At 33.0% G+C, this 21,298-nt stretch overlaps 4 protein-coding genes across 6 annotated transcripts in view; 1 reads left to right on the top strand and 3 right to left on the bottom strand.

The window, feature by feature from the left end:
* Positions 1-24: 24 nt before the first annotated feature.
* LOC120776554 (alanine--tRNA ligase, mitochondrial) lies at positions 25-4,255 on the bottom strand. The gene is made up of 12 exons (XM_040107306.1): positions 4,001-4,255; positions 3,768-3,941; positions 3,560-3,705; positions 3,301-3,498; positions 3,098-3,242; positions 2,890-3,029; positions 1,855-2,831; positions 1,266-1,422; positions 914-1,199; positions 619-839; positions 352-553; positions 25-287 (listed from the first exon to the last, which is right to left on the bottom strand). The coding sequence occupies exons 1-12, from the start codon at positions 4,166-4,168 to the stop codon at positions 81-83; spliced, it is 3,021 nt and encodes a 1,006-aa protein (XP_039963240.1). The 5' UTR covers positions 4,169-4,255; the 3' UTR covers positions 25-80.
* Positions 4,256-5,399: 1,144 nt separating this feature from the next.
* On the bottom strand, positions 5,400-11,721 carry LOC120777471 (85/88 kDa calcium-independent phospholipase A2). The gene is made up of 14 exons (XM_040108795.1): positions 11,527-11,721; positions 10,236-10,528; positions 9,966-10,136; positions 9,594-9,722; positions 9,091-9,444; positions 8,766-9,031; positions 8,503-8,691; positions 8,334-8,437; positions 7,732-8,265; positions 7,587-7,674; positions 6,258-6,381; positions 6,067-6,190; positions 5,908-6,001; positions 5,400-5,847 (listed from the first exon to the last, which is right to left on the bottom strand). Exons 1-14 carry the CDS (start codon positions 11,534-11,536, stop codon positions 5,709-5,711), a joined length of 2,619 nt encoding a protein of 872 aa, XP_039964729.1. The 5' UTR covers positions 11,537-11,721; the 3' UTR covers positions 5,400-5,708.
* Positions 11,722-12,031: 310 nt separating this feature from the next.
* Positions 12,032-14,912, top strand: LOC120778017 (protein phosphatase inhibitor 2). Of its 3 annotated transcripts, none has more exons than XM_040109687.1 (5): positions 12,032-12,099; positions 12,599-12,758; positions 12,857-13,024; positions 13,087-13,178; positions 13,298-14,912. In XM_040109687.1, exons 2-5 carry the CDS (start codon positions 12,676-12,678, stop codon positions 13,657-13,659), a joined length of 705 nt encoding a protein of 234 aa, XP_039965621.1. In that variant the 5' UTR covers positions 12,032-12,099; positions 12,599-12,675; the 3' UTR covers positions 13,660-14,912. The 3 variants fall into 3 exon arrangements, with proteins under 3 accessions (XP_039965621.1, XP_039965622.1, XP_039965623.1); XM_040109688.1 differs by lacking the exon at positions 12,032-12,099 and adding an exon at positions 12,184-12,276; XM_040109689.1 differs by lacking the exon at positions 12,032-12,099 and adding an exon at positions 12,189-12,207.
* A 2,332-nt stretch (positions 14,913-17,244) lies between these two features.
* The window catches only part of LOC120779085, a 142,094-nt gene continuing 138,040 nt past the window's right edge, over positions 17,245-21,298 (bottom strand). Inside the window, exons 8-10 of the mRNA XM_040111236.1 lie at positions 20,554-21,043; positions 20,357-20,484; positions 17,245-19,632 (exon numbers count right to left, since the gene is read on the bottom strand). Of these exons, the coding sequence (XP_039967170.1) occupies positions 19,543-19,632; positions 20,357-20,484; positions 20,554-21,043 (708 nt within the window). The 3' untranslated portion in view covers positions 17,245-19,542. The remainder of the gene's footprint in view (positions 19,633-20,356; positions 20,485-20,553; positions 21,044-21,298) is intronic.

Below are 21,298 nucleotides of genomic sequence, written 5' to 3'. Positions count from 1 at the left end.
CCTATGAAAAAAAATATGCACATGTAATTATTTTACTGACGTGTTTTTTTTTTTCTTCTTTTGATTTGGTAAAGCTCAAATCACAACAAAAGGCGTTGAGAGGCGAAAGTCTGTGCCCTTCCGATGGCTTCTTCTAATTGTTCTTCGAATAAAGTGGACACTTTTCTGCCTTTCATATTACATACTTCTGCAGAATCTTGACCCTTTGGTGCTGAAACCTGTGATTTAAAAACCACTGCGAATTCTTTTAGCCACTGTTCGGCATCAAAATGATCGCTGACAAATTTCTGTAAATATCAACAATAAAGATATCTGCACACATGCTTTGTTAAAAAATAGAGGTTGTAATACCTTGGGCACACAACAACGTGCTTTAACGATGCTATCACACATGCTAGCTACAAGTATCGGACGATCGGTACAAAGTTTTGTAGCTCTTTGCAAGGGCACCTCCTCGACCAGTGCTGAGCTTGTGATGTAATGCACAATGAAGGGATGGCTTTTAATAGGTTTTTCTTGTAATAACGTTTTCATTTCGACCTCGACAAACTCTCTGCAATAGTTTATCATAATGGAAAAAGAGAAATGCTATATAATGATTATAAAATAAATGCCTACTTTAAAGTTGTCCGGGTTGTTTCTTTAAGCTTTTTGAGCATATCATTAATGCGTTCTATGGTGTTAATTTTAAACACGTAAGGTAACGCAACTTCCATATGTATCAAATTGTGGCGTATCTTTTGCAGTTCAATCTCAGTGGCATTTGTAACATTATCAGTCTTAAACTCTTTATCCAGCATGTCTACGCGGTGTTGTAAGAGAGCTGCTATTCTTAAAGCCTATAAAACATGATAGATTTTGTACCGTTAGATTTAACAAATAAAGACTACTTATTATCTAAGCCTTGACATACATTTTCTGCGGCTTCGCCTGCAACTGCTGTGAAAGAAAATCGTGCACGATTCGTTTGCCTTAGATTTGTGATGCAAAAATATTCTATTTCTTGTGTATTTCTCACATGTGTGCCGCAACACAATTCTTTGGAAATCAATTGAGGGTTCTCACATTTTATGCTTATCAACCGTAGTCCAGACTCAGGATAAACTTCCCCAGGTATCATTGTAATATCGTCTTGTTGTAATACGTCACTGGCGTTTATAATCTCCATATCCACTGGCACTTTTGAGTTTATAGTACCTCTATTTGTATAAATTCGAGCACGCTTAGTTTAAAAATTTTAATTTGGTATTTAGTTTCCTACTTACACAATCATATCTTCCAGCTGTGTAATATCCTCCTTTTTAATGCGTTTTCCAATTAGACCTACCTCAAGCTTGAAGTTATCAGTCGTAACGGCACTGGAGACTTGATAAGTGACCTTTTTGAACAGCGTACGGATGGCAGCATTTAACAAATGGATTGCTAGAAGAATAAATAATAAAATAAAATAAATAGATTCACAAATTTTACTCTTGAATTCGAGTTCTAACAAAATTAATTAATCAAGAAGAATCGATGATATCATTTCCCACTTGTATTTAACCATTCCAATCACATGCGATGGAATAAAGATTAACCCAGTTGTAATATAATATCTCCAAAATTATTTACAATCAAAATCATTTATTAAAATGTTTTTGCGGATGGAGTAGAGTTTATATGCAACAACTTCTATTTTGGTCCAAGCTATTTTATTAAGATAAATGAATGCATGTTTACTTATAAGGAATATCACGAGCTATTTTCTTATTATTTATCATAAAGATTATTAAGTTTTCTAAAATCTAATAGTTGTATGATTACTAAATCTAAATATACATCTACATATGTACATTTGTATTTGTGGCTACATACCTGTGTGATGACATGTTGTCAGCTGACGTCGATTAACATCTACTACCAGTTTTATATTAGCACCTGTTTTCAATATAAAGTCCTTTTCAACATTCGACAAGTCACACACATGTATAATACAATCATTCATAGCTATAACTTCTTTGACAGGCAACTCAAGTGTTTCGCCATTTGTTTCAGATGTTAGCAGCATTGAGCCAATATCATTTTGCTGTCCACCAGATTCATGATAAAAGTTTGTGATGTCTGTTGCCACATATAATAATTCTGATTGCGAGTTATTCAGTGACACTGTGTTTGATTCTTTGCCTTCAAATACCATACCAGTAACTCGGGCCGAAACACAAGGAATATTATACCGCTTTTTATCTATATCATAACTATAATTATATTTCGTACTATTATCTGTGTAATTGAGTTTCTGCGTGAGCAGTAGGAGCGCTTCGTTTGTCTGCTGTTGATTTCTTAGCTTATTTTCACTGCTACCATCGTTTGAGGAAGCTTTTGATCTCAACTTAGCATTCGCTATTTCCTTCAAGTAACCATTCAAATCACATTCCATATTCTCTAATTCCGCAAGTTTTTTGAAATTTTCCTCAGTTAAACCATAAGTATCCGTAAGTTTGAACAAAAATTTACCGGGTATGATATTGTTATTAAATGTTTCCTTGTGAATTTGGAAATCTCGATAAGCTGTCACAAAACCGGGACATTCCATTAAATCAACTTCCTCCAGATTGGGATATTCCATTAGGACCTCAGCAAATGCCCTCGAAGAGCTTTCCCGTAATGCCTTGAATACTTCGCGTTCATGAGCTATTAATTCGAGTATGGAATTTTGTTTATTATATAAATCTGTATACGCCATACCTATTGTATCTATTACTATAGGTATAAGTTGAGATACCAACATCTCATTTTTAAATATATTTTCGCTTATAGTAAATACTTTGCGTAAAACCCGTCGCAGTTTTTGGCTAAAATATTGAATAGGAAATTTAGATATTATATTGATTTCTTGTGTAAAGTAAATACTTTTGATCAGGTAACATGCCATCTCCTAAACAAACCGTTATCATCCGAGAGTGGTCTGCTAGAATTCTATATCCTGTATCCAGTGTAGCGTCTTCTAGTGGGGTTGGGAATTTACTACTATAATGGGGTGCGTGTGTTATCTAACAAAACCCAAGTATTTTAAATATACTTATGTATATTATTAACATAATCATAAACAACAACATACTTTTTGAATGGCGTTGAAAATTGGCATGAAAAGATCTGTATCATAGTTGGATGATTTATTTTGTAAAATGGCAGTTAGTCTTTCGAATCCCATGCCTGTATCTACATGTTGAGCGGGTAATTGTGTTACAGATCCATTTTCGTTCCTAAAACGAAATCCTGATTATATTACATTTTCGAAAAATTGAAAATAATATTATTTACCTATTGTATTGGATAAAAACCAAATTCCACAATTCGGTTAAATCTGGTCTGTCTGTGTTAACGAGCTTCGCGCGTTCATGACCTTTTGTGGGACAATGATCGATATGTATTTCTGTACAGGGACCACATGGGCCAGTCGCACCCATTTCCCAAAAATTTTCTTTACAACCAAACGGTAATATTCTTTCAAGAGGAAAACTGTTAAGAAATTATAATGTAACAAAATATAATACAAACTTAGTTTGAAATTTTGACATACCCTAAACTACGCCATATTTCATAACATTCCAAATCCGCAGGCAAACCAAGTACCTTATCACCTGCAAAATATGTTACATATAATCTACTTGGATCAATGTTATAGGGACCACGTAAAAGTTCAAAAGCCAGTTCACAGGCTTCGCGCTATTTCAATAAAATTGCTAATTAGAGGAGGAAAAAACTATATAATATTTTATTATATGTACCTTAAAATAATCTCCAAACGACCAATTTCCTAACATTTCAAAAAAAGTGTGATGATAGCTGTCCGTTCCGACAATAGAAAGATCATTGTGTTTACCACCAACGCGAATACATTTTTGCGAATTGGTTACTCGAGGATAAGGCGGTTGAGCTTTACCCAAGAAAACGGACTTGAACTAGATATATACATACTTTTAATACAATTATTATGTTCTATACATAACATTACACCTACTTGATTCATACCAGCGTTAACGAATGCCACGGTCGGGTCACAGAATGGCACTACCGGGCTGGAACGCACAAATTTGTGATCATGATTTATTTTAAAATAGTCAATGAATGTCTTGCGGATTTCCTGCGAGGATAACACTCGTTGTAACTTTTTGGCAGAGGAATACATTGCGCTAACAAAGCGCTAATAACTACAATAAATAATTGTATTGTTTGCCCAATTCTATCGGCAAATATTGTTCTAAAAGCCGGACCAATTAATAGTACAATACAGAGAATGAAAAAAAATATATGTAATATATGTATTTGTCAAAATCATAACACTTGCGTTGCCAACATTAAAAGTATGAAATATATCAATCGGATTCTAATCGATTATAATGTATATCGATAGCACTTGTTTAAAAAATTCTATTTAGAATGATTTTGAGACTTGTGCTCTTTTAAGTGCGATAACGGTAAGAATACAATTATTAAGATTTAAGCCTTAGTGATATTGATAGCCACCACCCACATATTGCGACTAATTGAATATCGAAAGCATCACATTTTCACAAGAGAAAATATCTGTGATAATGAAGAAACTTCAATGAGCCGACTAAGACCTGGGATAATTTGAAAACATTTCTGTCAAAATATGTAACGTTAGTTAGACTTAAATAAGAAAATTAACAATTATATACAATATGTGTGCAATTTCCAAACTAACATAACCTAATAGTGAAATAAAACTCATAAATCCATACATACATAACTTCATTGTAATTGAATAATATTCTTAGATACATATATTGTGAAATATTTACATTGCTTACAGATTTACTATTAATATATAAATGTACATATATACATATAATGTAAACATCATTAAAAAATAATTTTTCGACTATGAAATTAAAAGACGGAATGCTTGTTAATTAATAGAATAACATTCTTATGCAAATAAACGTGACGACATTATGATCTAAATACTGATTTAGTCTTGAATAAATACAGATACCACTTATTTAGAGACCACGATATGACTCATTTCGTAACTTGACAAATAATACAAAATATTTTTAATTGATATTTCGCATTGCACTTTAGTTAAGTAATTGCGACATCATACGAGTACGCGTTTATGATTATATACGATTCATTCAGTTCGCTTACGCAATTCAGATAATCCATTTACATGTTCTATAAATATGATAGATCTTTTCCAAATAATACGCGTACAGCCAAAGTGAAACTAAAAGCTAAATATGGACCTTTTACGTAAATTTACTTGCATTTTAATAGTCCGTCCCTGGAATATATTAGAATCATAAATATCGTTTTTATTTGTGCATAATGGAAACTTGAATGTACATATGTATGTATGTATGTTGTCGCTTTTAGAAAAAATTCATAAAAAATCTAATATTTGATAGAAGCTTTATTATACCATTGTTTCTATTTCGAGCTACACGCAAGTAAATTTCTTCTTTTTTGAAAATATTTGAGAATCAGTTGATGCAAGTGATGGATATATACAAGACTTACAATGAGTTATGACTAATTTAATGAATGCTCTCTCATGCCAATTTTTTATATTATATAAGATTACATTAATTTGTAACATATTATAGTAATTACTTTTTATAAAACACATAATATTAAATTTTACTATTATTATTATATAATTATATCTGAAGCGAAATGTTTGGCTAAAACTTCCTTATATGCTATTTCAAAAAATTTATCATTTCTATTATTTTGTTGCGATTGTTGTGCATATAGGCTTTTGAATGCCATAACATATTTATCAGTTTCTGATCATCTTTTTCATCCATGGCAATGTCTTCATAGAGTTGTGGATTGAATCTACAATGGTATGAAGTAATAAATATTTGATATTTGAAAATGTACTGAAGTCGGCTATACCTGTAATATGGAACACCGATAGTGCTGCACCAGGCGCGTGCGCGATCGACAACGCGTCCGTCAGAAGCTGTCGCTTGATCCACAAGCAAGTTACCTATCCATTTTATTGTAATGATAGTTTAGCAAATTATATGCGCTCAAGAACGTGCTTTCACTTACCAATTGTTGAGAACCCGTAAGCTAATTTGGCGGTATCCCATATGCTTTCAGGGCGAAACAAATCAATATCCTTAAGCGCAGTTACTGGTATCAAACCGGTGCCTAAGGAAACAACTATTGAAACCTATAAAAGATAATATGATAAAGGAAGATAATAAGAAATACAAAAATTAATTAAAATAAGCGCTTACCGGGACAGCCTCTTTTTCACGACCCACACTGCGTAATGCCATATTGTACTCATGTATTTCGGTCATAGCGTCCAATGTCGGGTTATTTGCGATTAAGCCGCCGTCAAGGAAATGCCCAAAAGCACTGTGGACAATCAAGTGAATAAATAACTCAATTTACTTACAAAAGGATTTCAGTACAAAAATTGTTAATTTAATCCAAATACGTTGAAACAACGCAAAATAATATATGTACATATGTTCATATTTAAAATATATTGAAATGCAAAAATTGCTAAAGAAAGTTATTAATAAAAATATAAACGGGATTACGACTCACTAACTTAATGTACATATGTTGTTTAGAATATTTGTAGAATTATGATCCGAGGCTTTTAATGACTACTAGATAAAATAAAAACAAGTAAGGAAGCGCTAAGTTCGGGTGTCACCGAACATTTTATACTCTCGCATGATAAAGTGATAATCGAGATTTCAATATCCGTCATTTACATATTTTTTTCTTTTGCTGTAAAATTGATTATATTAGTAGTTCCTGAGATATGGTTTTTGGTCCATAAGTGGGCGACGCCACACCCACTTTAAATTAAAAAAAAAGCCTTGGTGCAGCTTCCTTCTGCCATTTCTTCCGTAAAATTTAGTGTTTCTGACGTTTTTTATTAGTCGGTTAACGCACTTTTAGTGATTTTCAACATAACCTTTGTATGGGAGGTGGGTGTGGTTATTATCCGATTTCTTCCATTTTTGAACTGTATATGAAAAGGCCTGAAGGAAACGACTCTATAGAGTTTGGTTGACATAGCTATAGTAGTTTCCGAGATATGTACAAAAAACTTAGTAGGGGGCGGGTCCACGGCCACTTTTCCAAAAAAAAATACGTCCAAATATGCCCCTCTCTAATGCGATCCTTTGTGCCAAATTTCACTTTAATATCTTTATTTATGGCTTAGTTGACACTTTATAGGTTTTCGGTTTTCGCCATTTTGTGGGCGTGGCAGTGGGCCGATTTGGCCCATCTTCGAACTTAACCTTCTTACGGAGCCAAGAAATACGTGTACAAAGTTTCATAATGATATCTCAATTTTTACTCAAATTACAGCTTGCACGGACGGACGGACGGACAGACAGACATCCGGATTTCAACTCTACTCCTCACCCTGATCACTTTGGCATATATAACCCTATATCTGACTCTTTTAGTTTTAGGACTTACAAACAACCGTTATGTGAACAAAACTATAATACTCTCCATAGCAACTTTGTTGCGAGAGTATAAATATTTAATAAATACGTTACACTCCCAAAAAGATTGCGTAAAAATCTACTAACCGGAAATATGATGGTGCTGCTCCTGTCGCCCGAGCTGCACGCCAAACTAGTTGTTCTTCTGGGGGCGGTGGAGGCACACGACGATTATCTATCATTATATACATAAGTAAGGATAATATAATCTAAATAAGACATTGTTACTTACTAATAGGTGTAACAATTCCTAGAATATCGCTGGCGCTGTGATAATTTCTAAAAAGATGCAGGTCCACTGGTTTACGATCAGCCATTACACCGGTTATCATAATTTTTGGGTGTTTAATATCCGTCATTACAGTGAACTCGCCCAAATTGTCCTTTAATATTTTTTCGAACAATTCACTTGGATAGGGACGTGAGCCAACGAAACATTGTTCTTTCAACCTCAAGTATACACCCAAGCATTGGCGCATTGTTTTACCACAACCGAGAGCAAGTGATAAAATGCCGCCAGTGCTAGTGCCTGCAATCCAATCAAACATATGTACAATTGGGGTTTGAGAAAGTTTTTCGATTTCCAATAGCATTTGCACGAGCACCAGACCACGAATGCCGCCACCATCTAGGCATAATAAACGACCGCGACCATATGGCTTTTCACCTCTATTGCTAGAGCCACTAGAAGACCCCGGTGTTGTTGGAGTATTGGCCCCAGTAGCATCCCCACTACCATTGCCTTCCAAACTATTACTGGGCGATACTTATTCGTGTAGAAAATAAAATTACGTTTAAATTGATTGAAATTGCTAGTTATGAATGTTCTTCTACCTTTTTTACTGTCGGTATTGACTTTCGTGGTAAACATCCCCAATAGGGCATCCATAATACTTTGTCCTTTTTGTTCTTTCTCGGTATCAACGATAACAGTAGGTCTGTCAATTAGAAATATGTAAATGATTTCTGAGAGTACAGTTCTATACATGTGGTTAAAACCTACTCCGGTGTAACCGCGCCACCGTTAAATGATGTACCCAAAAAGCCATCGATTGCTTGACGACTAGTTGCTGCTAGCATATTTTCAATATGCTCGCGTTGCTCAACTGGCTCTGGTGACTCCGGTGGTATTCCATTGTAAGATCCTTTCGCGTTGCAGCCTGCGGGACACTTCGTGCTTGATTCTGGGCATCTATTAAATTATACAAAGTTGGAACATATAATACTAACTATAAAGTCTAATTAAATATATAATAGATTTCTTACCTCTTGGCACCAACTGAATGTAAAATATAAAGAATTTCACTGTCTTTACCACCATTTGAATCAGTACCGACCATATGTCTAGGTGTTTTCCCATCTTTATTTTTCATATTTATATCGCAACCAAAGACAACAAGACATTGAACAATAGGTACCAATTTCTTTTCGATGGCTATATGTAAAGGTGTGTTCCCATCTTTATCAAAAACATCAATATCAGCATCATGAGCGAGTAGCGTAACAACACATTCAAATCTGTTTCGAGCAATCTGAATATCAAGGTAAATCAGTTATTCCTTTGTGAAAGAGTACTTAAATTCAATGTTACCATCAAATGAAGAGCTGTGCGCCCATCGAAGTTAGTGGCATTGACATCGCATCCCTGCATGATGAGAGCATGTAATGTTTCACGCGATGAAGACCAATGCAGTGGAGTTCCACCGTACTTCATATCCTGCGTGTATAGCTTATTTGCATTCGTTTTAAGAAATTCAGCAACTGAAGTCGGTGTACTAGATTTGTATATTTTACTCATATTTTTGGCGTTTAAATTAACATCTGCCCCAGCTAATAGTAAAGCCTTCACGCACTCTGGTTTGTCCGATAAACATGCCAAATGTAACGGCGGATAACCATCGGAATTGATGTGATTGAGATTTTCCGTACTTTTTGAGGTTAACAACTTAAAAGATGAAAAAAAAAAATCATATTATGAATTTTGAAAAGGAGGAGTACAAAAATAAGACTCAAAGTTGAAAACCCCCAAAATATTTTTCATCATTGCTAAAAACTACTTAAGTTAAGTACAAGTTTAGTTTTAATTTTACTTACATTTATAATTTCTTTTGTTGTGCTAGCGGCGTAATGGAAAATAGAATTACTGTTGTTATCTAAATGTTCCATTTTACACAGTGGCATCAATGTCTTGACCATTTCAATATTCCCGGTTTTGATGGCAAGCTAAATATATTTTAGTAATAGTAAATAAACAAGTGGAGAAGGGCTAAGTTCGGGTGTAACCGAAGAATTTATACTATAGATAGGAAATACTTTCAGTTAATGGCAATACTTAATATTACGAAATATTGTGAAAGTTATTGAAGATGAAAGATGACTTTTATACTCGGCTGCAACATGTTACGAGAATATAATAAGCTATGCTCGTATATTACAAAAAAAAATCAATGTTTTTGTTAATATTACCTGAAATGGTGACATCAGGTGTACATGGTCAGAGTAATCAATGAATTCCAAGACTTTGGGATTGCTAACGTAGTCCACAAGATTAAAATAGGCGACTAAGTGAGCTAGTGACCAGGACGGATTTTCTGCTAAGGCGTCACATACTCTTTGTATACCGTTAACATTGAAAAACTAGGTATTTTAAGCGATTATTGATTGTTTAAATAAAATTAAAGTAAAAGTCAATTTAAATATACATATACATACATATGTGAGTTAGCACGACATTACCTCTTTAACGATAGAAACAAATACGGGTAATCGATGTACAAAAGCATTGAATCGGTCTTCTGCTTCTTGCTGAATAGGCGAACGATATAAGCTAAAGCAAGTGTTGACGGGGTCATTAACATGACGTTGGAGAACAATTTCGTAGCATGCCTTTTTGTCTGTTGAATTGAAGGGCGGTGAATAAAGTACCATGCCTTCATCTCGCCCTATTACTAATAAACTTCCTAGGGATTCGCCTTTAATTTCCAGCACTTTATTTGGCGGTGTGTCACCTCCTAATAATCGTTGAAGAACTAAATATTTAAATGAAATAAAAAATAAATTAAGTGAATGTAGCAATACAAGGTATTAATTGTCGAAAAAATGTACATAGCATGAATTGGACAAACCATTTCCGAGTAACAAAAGCATATTGTTAACCTAAGGTATTTTCTAAGATTTTCTTTCTGTAACTGATTTTCTCATAATATGCTATTTTAATTTTAAGAAAGAAAATAAGAAACTAAATCAATTAAAAAAATCTGTTTTTATATTATAATATATGTATGTACATAAATTTTGACAAATACGCAGTTAAGAGGGATCATCTTCTTGTTTTTTGTAGTTGCACGTCGTAGTCTTGCCTCTAGTTTAAATTTTAAGTGCAAAAGATCAAACGCTGATAAGTCAGTATATTTCAGACAGTTTAACTCATGCTGTATGTATGTATGTACATACTAATGCTAATAATTATATATGTATTTATAAATTTTTAATTTTTATGTGGCCATATTCTGAAAGCATTGACAAATTTGTGGATTTTGTATTTCTCACAAAGGTTGAGGGTTTTTATTTATTAATGCTGATAGAATAACTGTCAGCTGGTTCTACGTTACCGGAATTTTCCTTCACCTTTATTAGGGCTGTTATTTGCGCGATCTAAATCTATTTGAATTGGAAAAATGTAAGCTAATTAAACATTGCCTATGCTTGTGTTTTAATTGAAAAAAAAAAACTGATATAGTTCGAATTGATATAAAGATTAGTCTGAGGTTCAGAAAGTGGGGACTCCCCAGAAGAGAACTTTTACACATTTTTATCGTGTGTGTCACACTGTAATTGTAGAATTGATTTCATTTTCCGGTGTATTTTATGTAATTCTTATGAACAAAGAAATCAATAGAATGTACTATAGTTACATACATATACGCGGTTATATATTACACCAACAATTCGGAAATTTTGTTTGTGTTTAAATGACAATTGTGCACTATAGAATAATAAAATATATGTATATAACACTACTTCTAACCATTAAACATAATGTAGCTTTCTGTTAACTGCAATTTCTTTTAAGATATTTTCGTTAATTTCCGTTTACGATGACCACTTTTTCACGAGTTTCTTTTTAATTTTATTGTATATAAAAAAGTTATTCCGTTGGATTCTCTGTTTACCAAAGTTACACTACTTTAATTGTTTAAAAAATTCTGTATCAGGAATCAGCTGCTTAAGGCAGTGTGGCTGTACATAAATTTTACCTAATAATAATAAGAGTTGCCAATGTGGTGTATTATTCCCCATAAATACATTATATTTTTTCTTTAATTTGGTTAACATATGAGAGTCAATAAAGAATTAAATTGGTACGAAAATTTCAATTGATTAATTATGAGAACGCAATGAGTCTTTTCCTTGTTGTCAAATGGACTCCGTAATTCAGGCTGGTTCAAAATTATCTGTACAATATTGTGGTTGAAATTGGCAGCACTTTATTATATTTTGCTTTGCTATAAACTTTGGTAAAATTTCCTATTTGGTATTCGACTTTTCAGCTGTCATATGGAAACAGCTAAAAATTCTTCCGTAATCGAAAAGTTTATAGGTACGCAAAATGATTTTTTTTGTTTTGTGACATTCTTAAGTCAAATATATGTAAAAATTGTTTGTAATTATTTTTTCTAGAGTGAGAGATTACACATTATTAAAAAAAGTAAATCAAAATAATGCAATAAGACCTACTTTTTTTGGGTGGAGCGGATTTTAGAACAATTATATATATGTAAATATATATATAGTAGCTTTAATTTCGGTGAAAAATCAAACATGGAAGAACATGTGAAATATTTCAACAATAAAATATAAGAAGTTCTTAAGTTAAAAACAATGGATTGATACTATAAATACAGTGATTTAGCCTATAAAAAGGGCAGATTAAGGGTGTCGATTAATGGAATTAATTCTTGCCGGGAATTTTTAGTATTTAAAAATTATACGTATTTTTTATTCTTATTTTGGTTTGAAATGTTTATGCTCTTTGACTATACTACATAGATAAAATACACACATTTACAATTGATTTAATTATTTTGGTTTATTTATAGACACTGTGTAATCGGACAGTTTCTGAATTAGTATACCAAAAGCTTCAAATCAAAACTAAAGAGTCAAACGCATAAAAATGCAGGACTCGCCTGACGCCAAGAAACCTTGCAAGGGCATACTAAAAAATTCCAGCAGCTTTGATAAGCCTGGTGCCGCGAGGTGAGTGGAAATTTCAATGTCAAATAGAATCCAATTAATATGTGATTTTTCGTTTTTCCGAATAATCGTTTTTTATTTCTATTGTTCTCTTACTACAGCTATCGCAAAAGTGCGAAGTTTGATGAATTAAATGTTCTGCAAACCTACCACCCACATGACAAAGATTATGGTCATATGAAAATTGATGAACCAAAAACGCCATACAATTATGTTATTCCAGATCTGGCACATACCGATGCGTTAGACGCAAATTTACTTGCGGAGAAGTAATATAACTAGAATTGTTACATTCCATAACTATATTATATGTATTATTGAAAATATACAGGTTGCGTATAGCTGCAAGTACTCAATCGCCTGCATTCGGTTCTGAAGACATTTCTGACGAAGAAAACATCGATGAAACACCGGAAGAAAAAGGTACGCTCGTGATGTGGCTATATGTTGAGATCAGTGAATAAAATCAGAGAATTTGTCATACTTAAATCTACCACTTTCAAACCAAATAAGATGATCAATTGTTATTTATATTTCTTTAGTTCGTCGACTTGAGTTTGAGCGTCGCAGAAAGGCGCATTATAATGAATTTGAAGCGGTTAGGCTGGCGCGTAAATTGATTGAAGAAGAGCTGGGCGATGAAGATGATGAGAATGATATTTCATCTATTGGGGAGGATGTTAAATCGCTATCTTCCGCTGAAAAATCCAATAACGAGGAAATTGAAATTCAAAGTGAACACACAGAACAAGAAGTTGTACCAGAAAGTGCAGTAGAGGAGGAAACAGGCACTACGGAACAAGACTCCGAACTTGATTCTTCCGATAGCAATCGGGCTTCAGCAACCAATATGGATGTTGATGCACAATTGCAACCCTCCCATCCCTGTTACGGAAGGGATTAGTATATATACAAATATATCATAATTCAAAAAACATACATTACTCTTTGCTGCATTAAAGAACGTAAAACTTAATTTAAACAAAATATTTGAATCAACGATAAAAGCAACACGTGATCGTTCGAAAGATTACATTTATTCTTGACAATTACATAATTAATGAGAGGAATAAAAAAAATTAATTAATATAAACATTGCTATCTTTGCTTACATTGATGCGATGCAATAAAACTGTGTCAAATTAAAAATATGTATGCTAAAGACAGTTTGATTAAAAAAAATGAAGCTTTGAAATAAACTGTATTATTGAAATAAAACTTCTGACGGCGCGATGACGAATTATTCAGGCGTTTAATGTTTTTTGTCTATAATAAAAATCTTTATTAAAATAGATTTGAAGATGATTGAGCGAAAATAATGAAATATTTTTAATTATTCTGGTACAAAAAAATATAAATCGAATACATTTAATTTTTAATTCCTAAAAAATACACAAAATACTATTTCATCAAATTAAACGGCAAAACTGTTATTTTCTAATTGGTTCGGAGGTTTAAAAATAACAAATATTAAAAAAATGAAATGAAATGAGAGTTACATGAAAATCACTTATATTGAACATTGCCATTGTTATACTACAGTGAAAAACAGTTTTTGTGACTTTTTTGTTCAGAAAATAATATAATTACCATATAATTAAATATGTAAATCATATACACAAATAATTTTAACGTGCATACGTAGACTAATGTATTTTGAATGGCAATATTGTATAGCAGAAACAAAAATGATGTTCTGATAAAGAATTTTTAATTTACCCAAAATATTTCCTGAATTGAAAATTTTAAAATAATTTTGTTTATTAGAAATACGAATTAGCCATATAACTACTTCTTGCATTTAATTATGTATACGTGTAAGAACATGTATATAATGATAAAGCTCTAATAAATGCACTATTAATGGGCAGCTATTTATTATCGTAATATAATCTTAACTTCCGGGCCAATCGAATACAATCCGTTTGTCTCCAGTGGAAATTTATTTGAATTGATGGTCAATTATTGTTGCGCTGAATTAATTATGTAGCAAAATCAATATGTCAATGCATTCAGCGGTTGGCAAATGTTTATATTTACTACATGTAATTGTTTGCTTTGTGTAATTGTGTGTAAGTCAGAAGTGACGAATACGAGTATAACTTCTACAATTAAAGACCACACATGAATTTATTTATGTGCAATGATTATTACTTACTTGAATTGTATATTATTATCCTTAAGTCAAACATAATCTGCTTCGCCCACGTGCAATTGTGTTTATAAATTACAGCCTGTGATAAAAATAATTAAAATGAGTTATCTTCATTTGGCGGATTTTTTACAAACAAACGTGTGTTTGTATACTAAGAGGACGAATTTCGCAATGTTATTTCTCTTTTCCACTTTGCAAAGAGTTAAGCACTTCTTTGTGTATAGTGTTTTCAAATCTGATGAATCTCCACCAACTTCACTTGGGTGCTCGAATAGCTCGATGATTTTTACCTAAAAACGGGAGTCATAGAATGGTCTAACAGAACATGTAGGCTGATTTTCACTATTTTTGGCACTAATAATATGTATGTGTAATGCAGTAATATGTATGTTAATAATGTGTCACAATAATTGACCGATAAATGCGTAAAAATGAGATTTACAGTTATATAGTTACATTTAATAAATCTTTGTTACTAATTGAACATGCAACAAATACATTTTTTTTTAAAGTGGGCGTGGCCTCGCTGTTCTAAAAGATTAATACCCATCTTAATGGGTGAAAAAAGAATTTTTTTGTTTGGTAACATACTCTGAGAAATAGATTGTTAGACACCTCTACAATAATCTCTCAAAGTACGAGTCCTTTTTTTATTTAATTTTTTAAATTTCTTTCTTTCAAAGCATAATTTAAAATTTTTTTTAATCTTTTTTTTAATTTTTTTAAAATTTTTTCTTTGATCTTTAATTTTTTTTTTCAATTTTATAATTTGTTTTCTTTAATTTTATATATTTTTTTCAATTTCATAATTTTTTTTTAATTTCATACATTTTTTTTAATTTTTTTCAATTTTTTTTAAATTTTTTCTTGTTGATTTTTGACTATGAATATCTCGTAAACGCTTAACTTAATCGAAAAATTATAAGACACCAGTTTGTAGTGCTCGAGTCTTGAAACCAGCATTATCATCAACAGCAACGACGATGTTAAAAACTGATAAGTCGGTTTTCAAGAGAAAGATATTGCCGAAGATTTATATTCCTTTGCGCATTGGGAACTGCGAATACCGCAGTCGATGGATCGATGAGTTGTACGAGATGTACGACGACATTGACATATGTACATACATATGTAGTTCAGCGAATTAAGAAACAGCGGCTACGAAACAAGTTGGAAGCGAGATTTAAATAAAAAAAAAAAAGAAAACTCTAAGGCGGAGGACTTTCCCGTTACAATTAATGGTCCGGTATTAAAATTGAATAAAATCGATTCGAAAATAAAGATTCTACATCGAAATGTATGATATCGACCTCTATCAATGCTGCAAAAGTCTATTGAATCTACTTTTTATGTTAGCAAGGTTGACTTTCATGTAAATATTTCGGATATTAAGTAGACATTATACATGATAAGTTTAGCATAAGTTAATCCGATATTAATAAATATTTTTTTTATAAACAAATTTAGTCCGAAATTTTGGTCAAAAATGGATTTTTTTTAGAAACTGCCATTTTGTCAAAAAATATTTATTTTACTTAATCCTTCGATTAATTACTGGATCTAATATTATTTTAACTAAATCTGTTTGGTTTTTTTTAATTTTAGAGGATCCAGTTCAGAGATGTAGTGATCGCCGCAGAACGTCGTTGTTGAGAGAAGCTGCCCCAGATCAGCTGTAGTTAATTTCCAAATAAATATTTTTACTAACCAAAAGATACCATAATATGTGTACAAATTTTTGGATCAATAAATTTATAAGTATTCTCGAAAAATCTGGAAAATTCGCATTTTTTTCATATACCTGAACTAAGAATTTCCGACTTTTGGTTGTCTTTGTACCACATATATGTATATCGATCGATATGGAAGACATATTAGCAAAATTAAGTTAACGTACAATACTTTATGTATTAGGGTTTAGTGTGGAAAATATGTGAAATTGGTCCACAAAATAGCTCAGCTCTCATTTATGTATGTATGTAATACATACAATGATTATCGTTTGAAATTATATAAATGTCTCGGACATTAAGCAAAATCGTAAAAAAGGTGAGTCACCTATAATATAAGCAATTAAGATACCAATTACCATTCCATTCTCAAATAATTATTTTCACGCAACACCTTTTAATACAAAGTTTTGCCAACACCTAAAAGTATTTGCCCGGCTTTCTTCCTTGAAAATTATTCCTTATTTATTTTTATTTGTTTTTATAATTATATTCTTATTTAAAATAAACTTTTTCACACAACATACGTAAGAGTTGGATTTGATGGCCAGATACTTACCTACGAACAACTGCAACCACCTTTGAAATGAAAAGTCTTTATTACTTCGTTTGGTCAGAGAGATGTACAAATTTACATTTATTTGATTTCATCAAGTTTTATTCTAATGTAGTTGTGTACCTTCTTAATCCATCAACTAATCACATCTTTTACAATGTACTGTTAATTGTCGAGTTAGATAATACAATATTATGAACAATAAAATGTTGGGGTTATCTTTTATGCCAATTTAGCAAAACACTGAATTTTGAAGAGCTCGTCGAGCTCTCCGTTTTTTTTAGTAAAATTACACATTTATGACTTATGTTGCCAATTCGATATCAGGTGTGTGTATACTATATATATATGGATAATAATGTTTGCAGATGTTGTATTATTGGCATATTTTTGTATTTTTTTTTTTGATTTTCCGATTTTTTCATATTAAATGATTTGGTGGCGAAACAAACCATTCTCTATGTGTGCGTACTCCTTCCGTTTGGAAGTACGTCGTGTGATTTTCTTTCAAATCAGTGATTTTTTGTCATAATCGAGTCGTAAAGCCAGTACGAATTTGCCGGTAGTCGGTTCGAGTTATAATGACATACAAATACATACATATTTTATGTGTATATATGTATTTATATTCGCATAAATGGTTAAATATCATAAATGATCAGTGCAATATCACATTGGTGCAACCATGCGTGGGAACCCGGGGCCAGCCGGCGCCGCCCAAAGGCTATAATGGCATCCTCGTTGTTAAATAGTTATAGCCTGAGAAGCGAGCGCCCACTTGCCGCAGTTAACCAGCCTAATGGCGCAAAGTGTGTGCACTGAGGTAAAGTGATTTCATGAATTATACGTAAGATTTATTGACTTACACCTCTGATAGATGCACATATGTAGTCACCATGTGAACTTTCTATGTATTCTCATATACATTTGTTACATAACTTTCACAAGTTTCAATATATCTTAGTGATTTCCGATCATGCAACATGGTTTTTGTTGCCTGAATGTACACTGCTCCTATTCTTACATTTTACTAAAATAATTTTGTTTTGCGTTTTGCTACTCTTACAACTAGGGTCTGCAACAGTTTGTTTGTTGGTGTGACTGTTTCTATATATATATATGTATTATATATTTATACGCTAGGTATGCTCTTTTCCTTAATAATAATTGGAGAAAACTAATATTTAATATATATTCCATTAATTAATATATTAATTATTGTTTTATGTATTTTTTTTTTGTATTTTCTATGCAATAACAATTTTAAATGAAACAAAATTAAAAATCTGCATGTTGCAAGTTTATGCAACTAAATTAATAAACACATTATCAATTAAAATAAATTACAACTTCTTTGCTTTCGAAGAAGCAGTTTTTAAATAAAATTTAAAATGTTTCCGTTTTGTCAAAATCGTATAACCATCATCCATATGCCGTAGTTCGCTTCAGAATTTTTGTATTTTGCTAGTTTGCAGTTTTCAGTTTTGTATTTTCATTTGATTTGGTTTGAAAACTCATTTCATGTCGGCGTCGGGTTTTCGTGAAACGTTTTTGTAGTTCTGCGCCAACGTGCTAAGATGGAGTTCATCTTAGGCAGGTTTCCAAGTATTTATGTATGCAAAACTAATTTACATCGAGTGGGCGTCGTTTGTTCACTTACAACTAAAAATCAAATTTTTTCCAAATAAATCAATGCTAACTTGGTCCATTCCATACACGCAGTACATGCATATACATATGTATGTACATGTGCGTATGGACGGTGCCAGTCGAATTCATTGTAGAACGAAAATAAATAATTCTAATTTAACAGAAAATTATCACATACACACAATGTGTATGTGAGAACATCGATTTTTGAATGCATTGGCCGCTGGGTTCTCGCTGTTGCGGGCGTGTTCAAAGGCCAGTGGCACGCGTAGTTGTTGTAGCTGTAGAATACCGTGTATCATTTTGCAGTTTTTAACGTACCCCCGCTTCGTTGAGCACAAACGAACAGCCGACGAACTCGTAGACTCACACATTCCCAAGCACTTCGTTATGGGTAAAGGGCTAACCTATCCCTACACATCTCGATTATCCATGTACAGATTTGAGAACAAAATTCGTTAGTGTAAATTTGACGTAGTATATTTTTTTCTGCTTTTCAATGCTCCGTTTGGTTAGTTCGTGATTAGTTGATGTCTCTTTTCGTTATAATGTACAGTTAATTACATTTTTTCGTCATTTTCCAATGTATTTTTGTTTTTTATTTATTTTTTTTTTAATTTTTTGTGATATATTGTTTTTTGCGAAATTGTTTCATTTATTTGTTTCGAGGGTTCAGCAATCTGGTGTTCATACCTTTTAGGCGAACATGTGTTGTGTGCCTGGTGGTGTCTTGTAGCTGGGGTAGTAGCTGTTCAGCGCGTTCTTGGCGAAGAATGTTGTGTAATCCTGCACAGGGAAAACGGATTCGATTAACTATTTGTTATAGATAAATTATTAATTAATAATAAAAATTGAATAAAGCAAAAAAATTAAAAAAAAGTAAGTATGGAAACTTCGGTGGAATCGAATCACGCTTAACTACACAAGTCATCGAGATATAAACTTTATTATTCAACGCAGCCATGGTGAACTTGGCCTACTAACTCCGGGTTTCAAAAAATCGATTTTTTTTATTGTCTTATTATTCCACTACACCTATAGAATATTGTTCTAAATTTTCAAGTTGATCCGAGCAATAATTTTGGCGATACAGCTTTGAGAAGTAGTGCTTCGAGGTTGTTGTCGAGGCTAGCTAGTCTAAGTGCGCCGTCTTTAAACGTGTTTTTCTCGAGACTGTGTTTTTGAAGGCGGTTGGCAAGATATCTCCAACACAACTCAACCGATCTTCACGAAACTTAACACAGGTCTTTGAGATACAATTCATTAAGACTTGGACAAAGGATTTTTTCAGAATTTTTTTTGTTAACAGTGTTTGTGTGTAACAATAAAAAGTTCTAATAAAATATTTCATTTTTTATACGAAAAAAAAATCTCGAAAATAAGCTGTGTTTTACCCGAGGAAACCCATGTAACCCCTTAAATTGGTCTCTATGTCATGACCTGATGTTTAACCTTGTAGATTTTGAGTGGTACAAACAACTATTAGTTGAGATTAATTCAGTGGGCTTACGCGATTGACTTTCCGTGGGCGGCATACTGGTCCCAGGGCCAGTTGGCGCCGTTCTTCATTTTCGCGTATTGCGGCTTCTTTATATTCTGGCGGTGGCCACTTCAAGTCTCCGCGCATGTTGCTGCCTCCTGTTTGTGATGAGAAAGTTATTAGTTGTTGTTCTTGTTTCTTATGACAGTTGACAGACTATCACTTACCTTGAAAGCTAACGGTCGCTGGTTGTGCGTTGTAAACAGGGGCTGGCTTTTGCGTAACGGGTGCCTCCTTGCGCAGCGTTATAATTCCGGGACTTCCGCCGCGGTAATCTTGTGGCAAATTCTGTGCTTGGTGATCGGGCTGATCCTGACCAACGTGTTGAGGCTGTGGATAAGAATTATATTGATTGGATTGTGGTACAGTCGAATATTGTTGGGGTTGCTGTTGTTGTTGAGGAGTTTGATGATATGCTTGCGATTGATAATTAGATGGAGGAGCTGCCTGATATTGTTGCTGCGGAGGTCTCTGTTGATAAGGCGCCTGAACCGGTTGATATTGTTGGGCAGGTTGATTATGCGCCCAAGACGGTTGCTGCTGTTGCTGCGGCTGCGAGTAGGGCTGCTGAGCGTAAGGAGGTTGCGACCCCTGGTGAGGCGGATATTTTTGTGCCTGCGGTGGCGCTTGATATTGATCGTAAGATGTTGCACGATACTGTTTTAAATTTTGTTCGATTCCATATTTTTCGGACGATAACGGTTTTGTTGAAATTCAGTATATTCCCAACAATTCAATTGTTTGTTTGTTGTACATAAATAGGTAGTGTGTAGATGGGGTGTCGTGCAGATACATATGTTCAAGGTTTCGGTTTCGGTTTCGTTGTGGCATCATGCATTTAATTGTTTGTGGAAGTTGCATATTTACGTATATTTGCCACGTTTCAAAGTAAACACAAATATAGTCACACAA

Source organism: Bactrocera tryoni, chromosome 5 (assembly GCF_016617805.1).
Source record: "Bactrocera tryoni isolate S06 chromosome 5, CSIRO_BtryS06_freeze2, whole genome shotgun sequence".
Taxonomy (NCBI): domain Eukaryota; kingdom Metazoa; phylum Arthropoda; class Insecta; order Diptera; family Tephritidae; genus Bactrocera; species Bactrocera tryoni.
The sequence above is the reverse complement of the archived record's forward strand: the minus strand, read 5'-3'. Positions and strand labels throughout refer to the sequence as shown.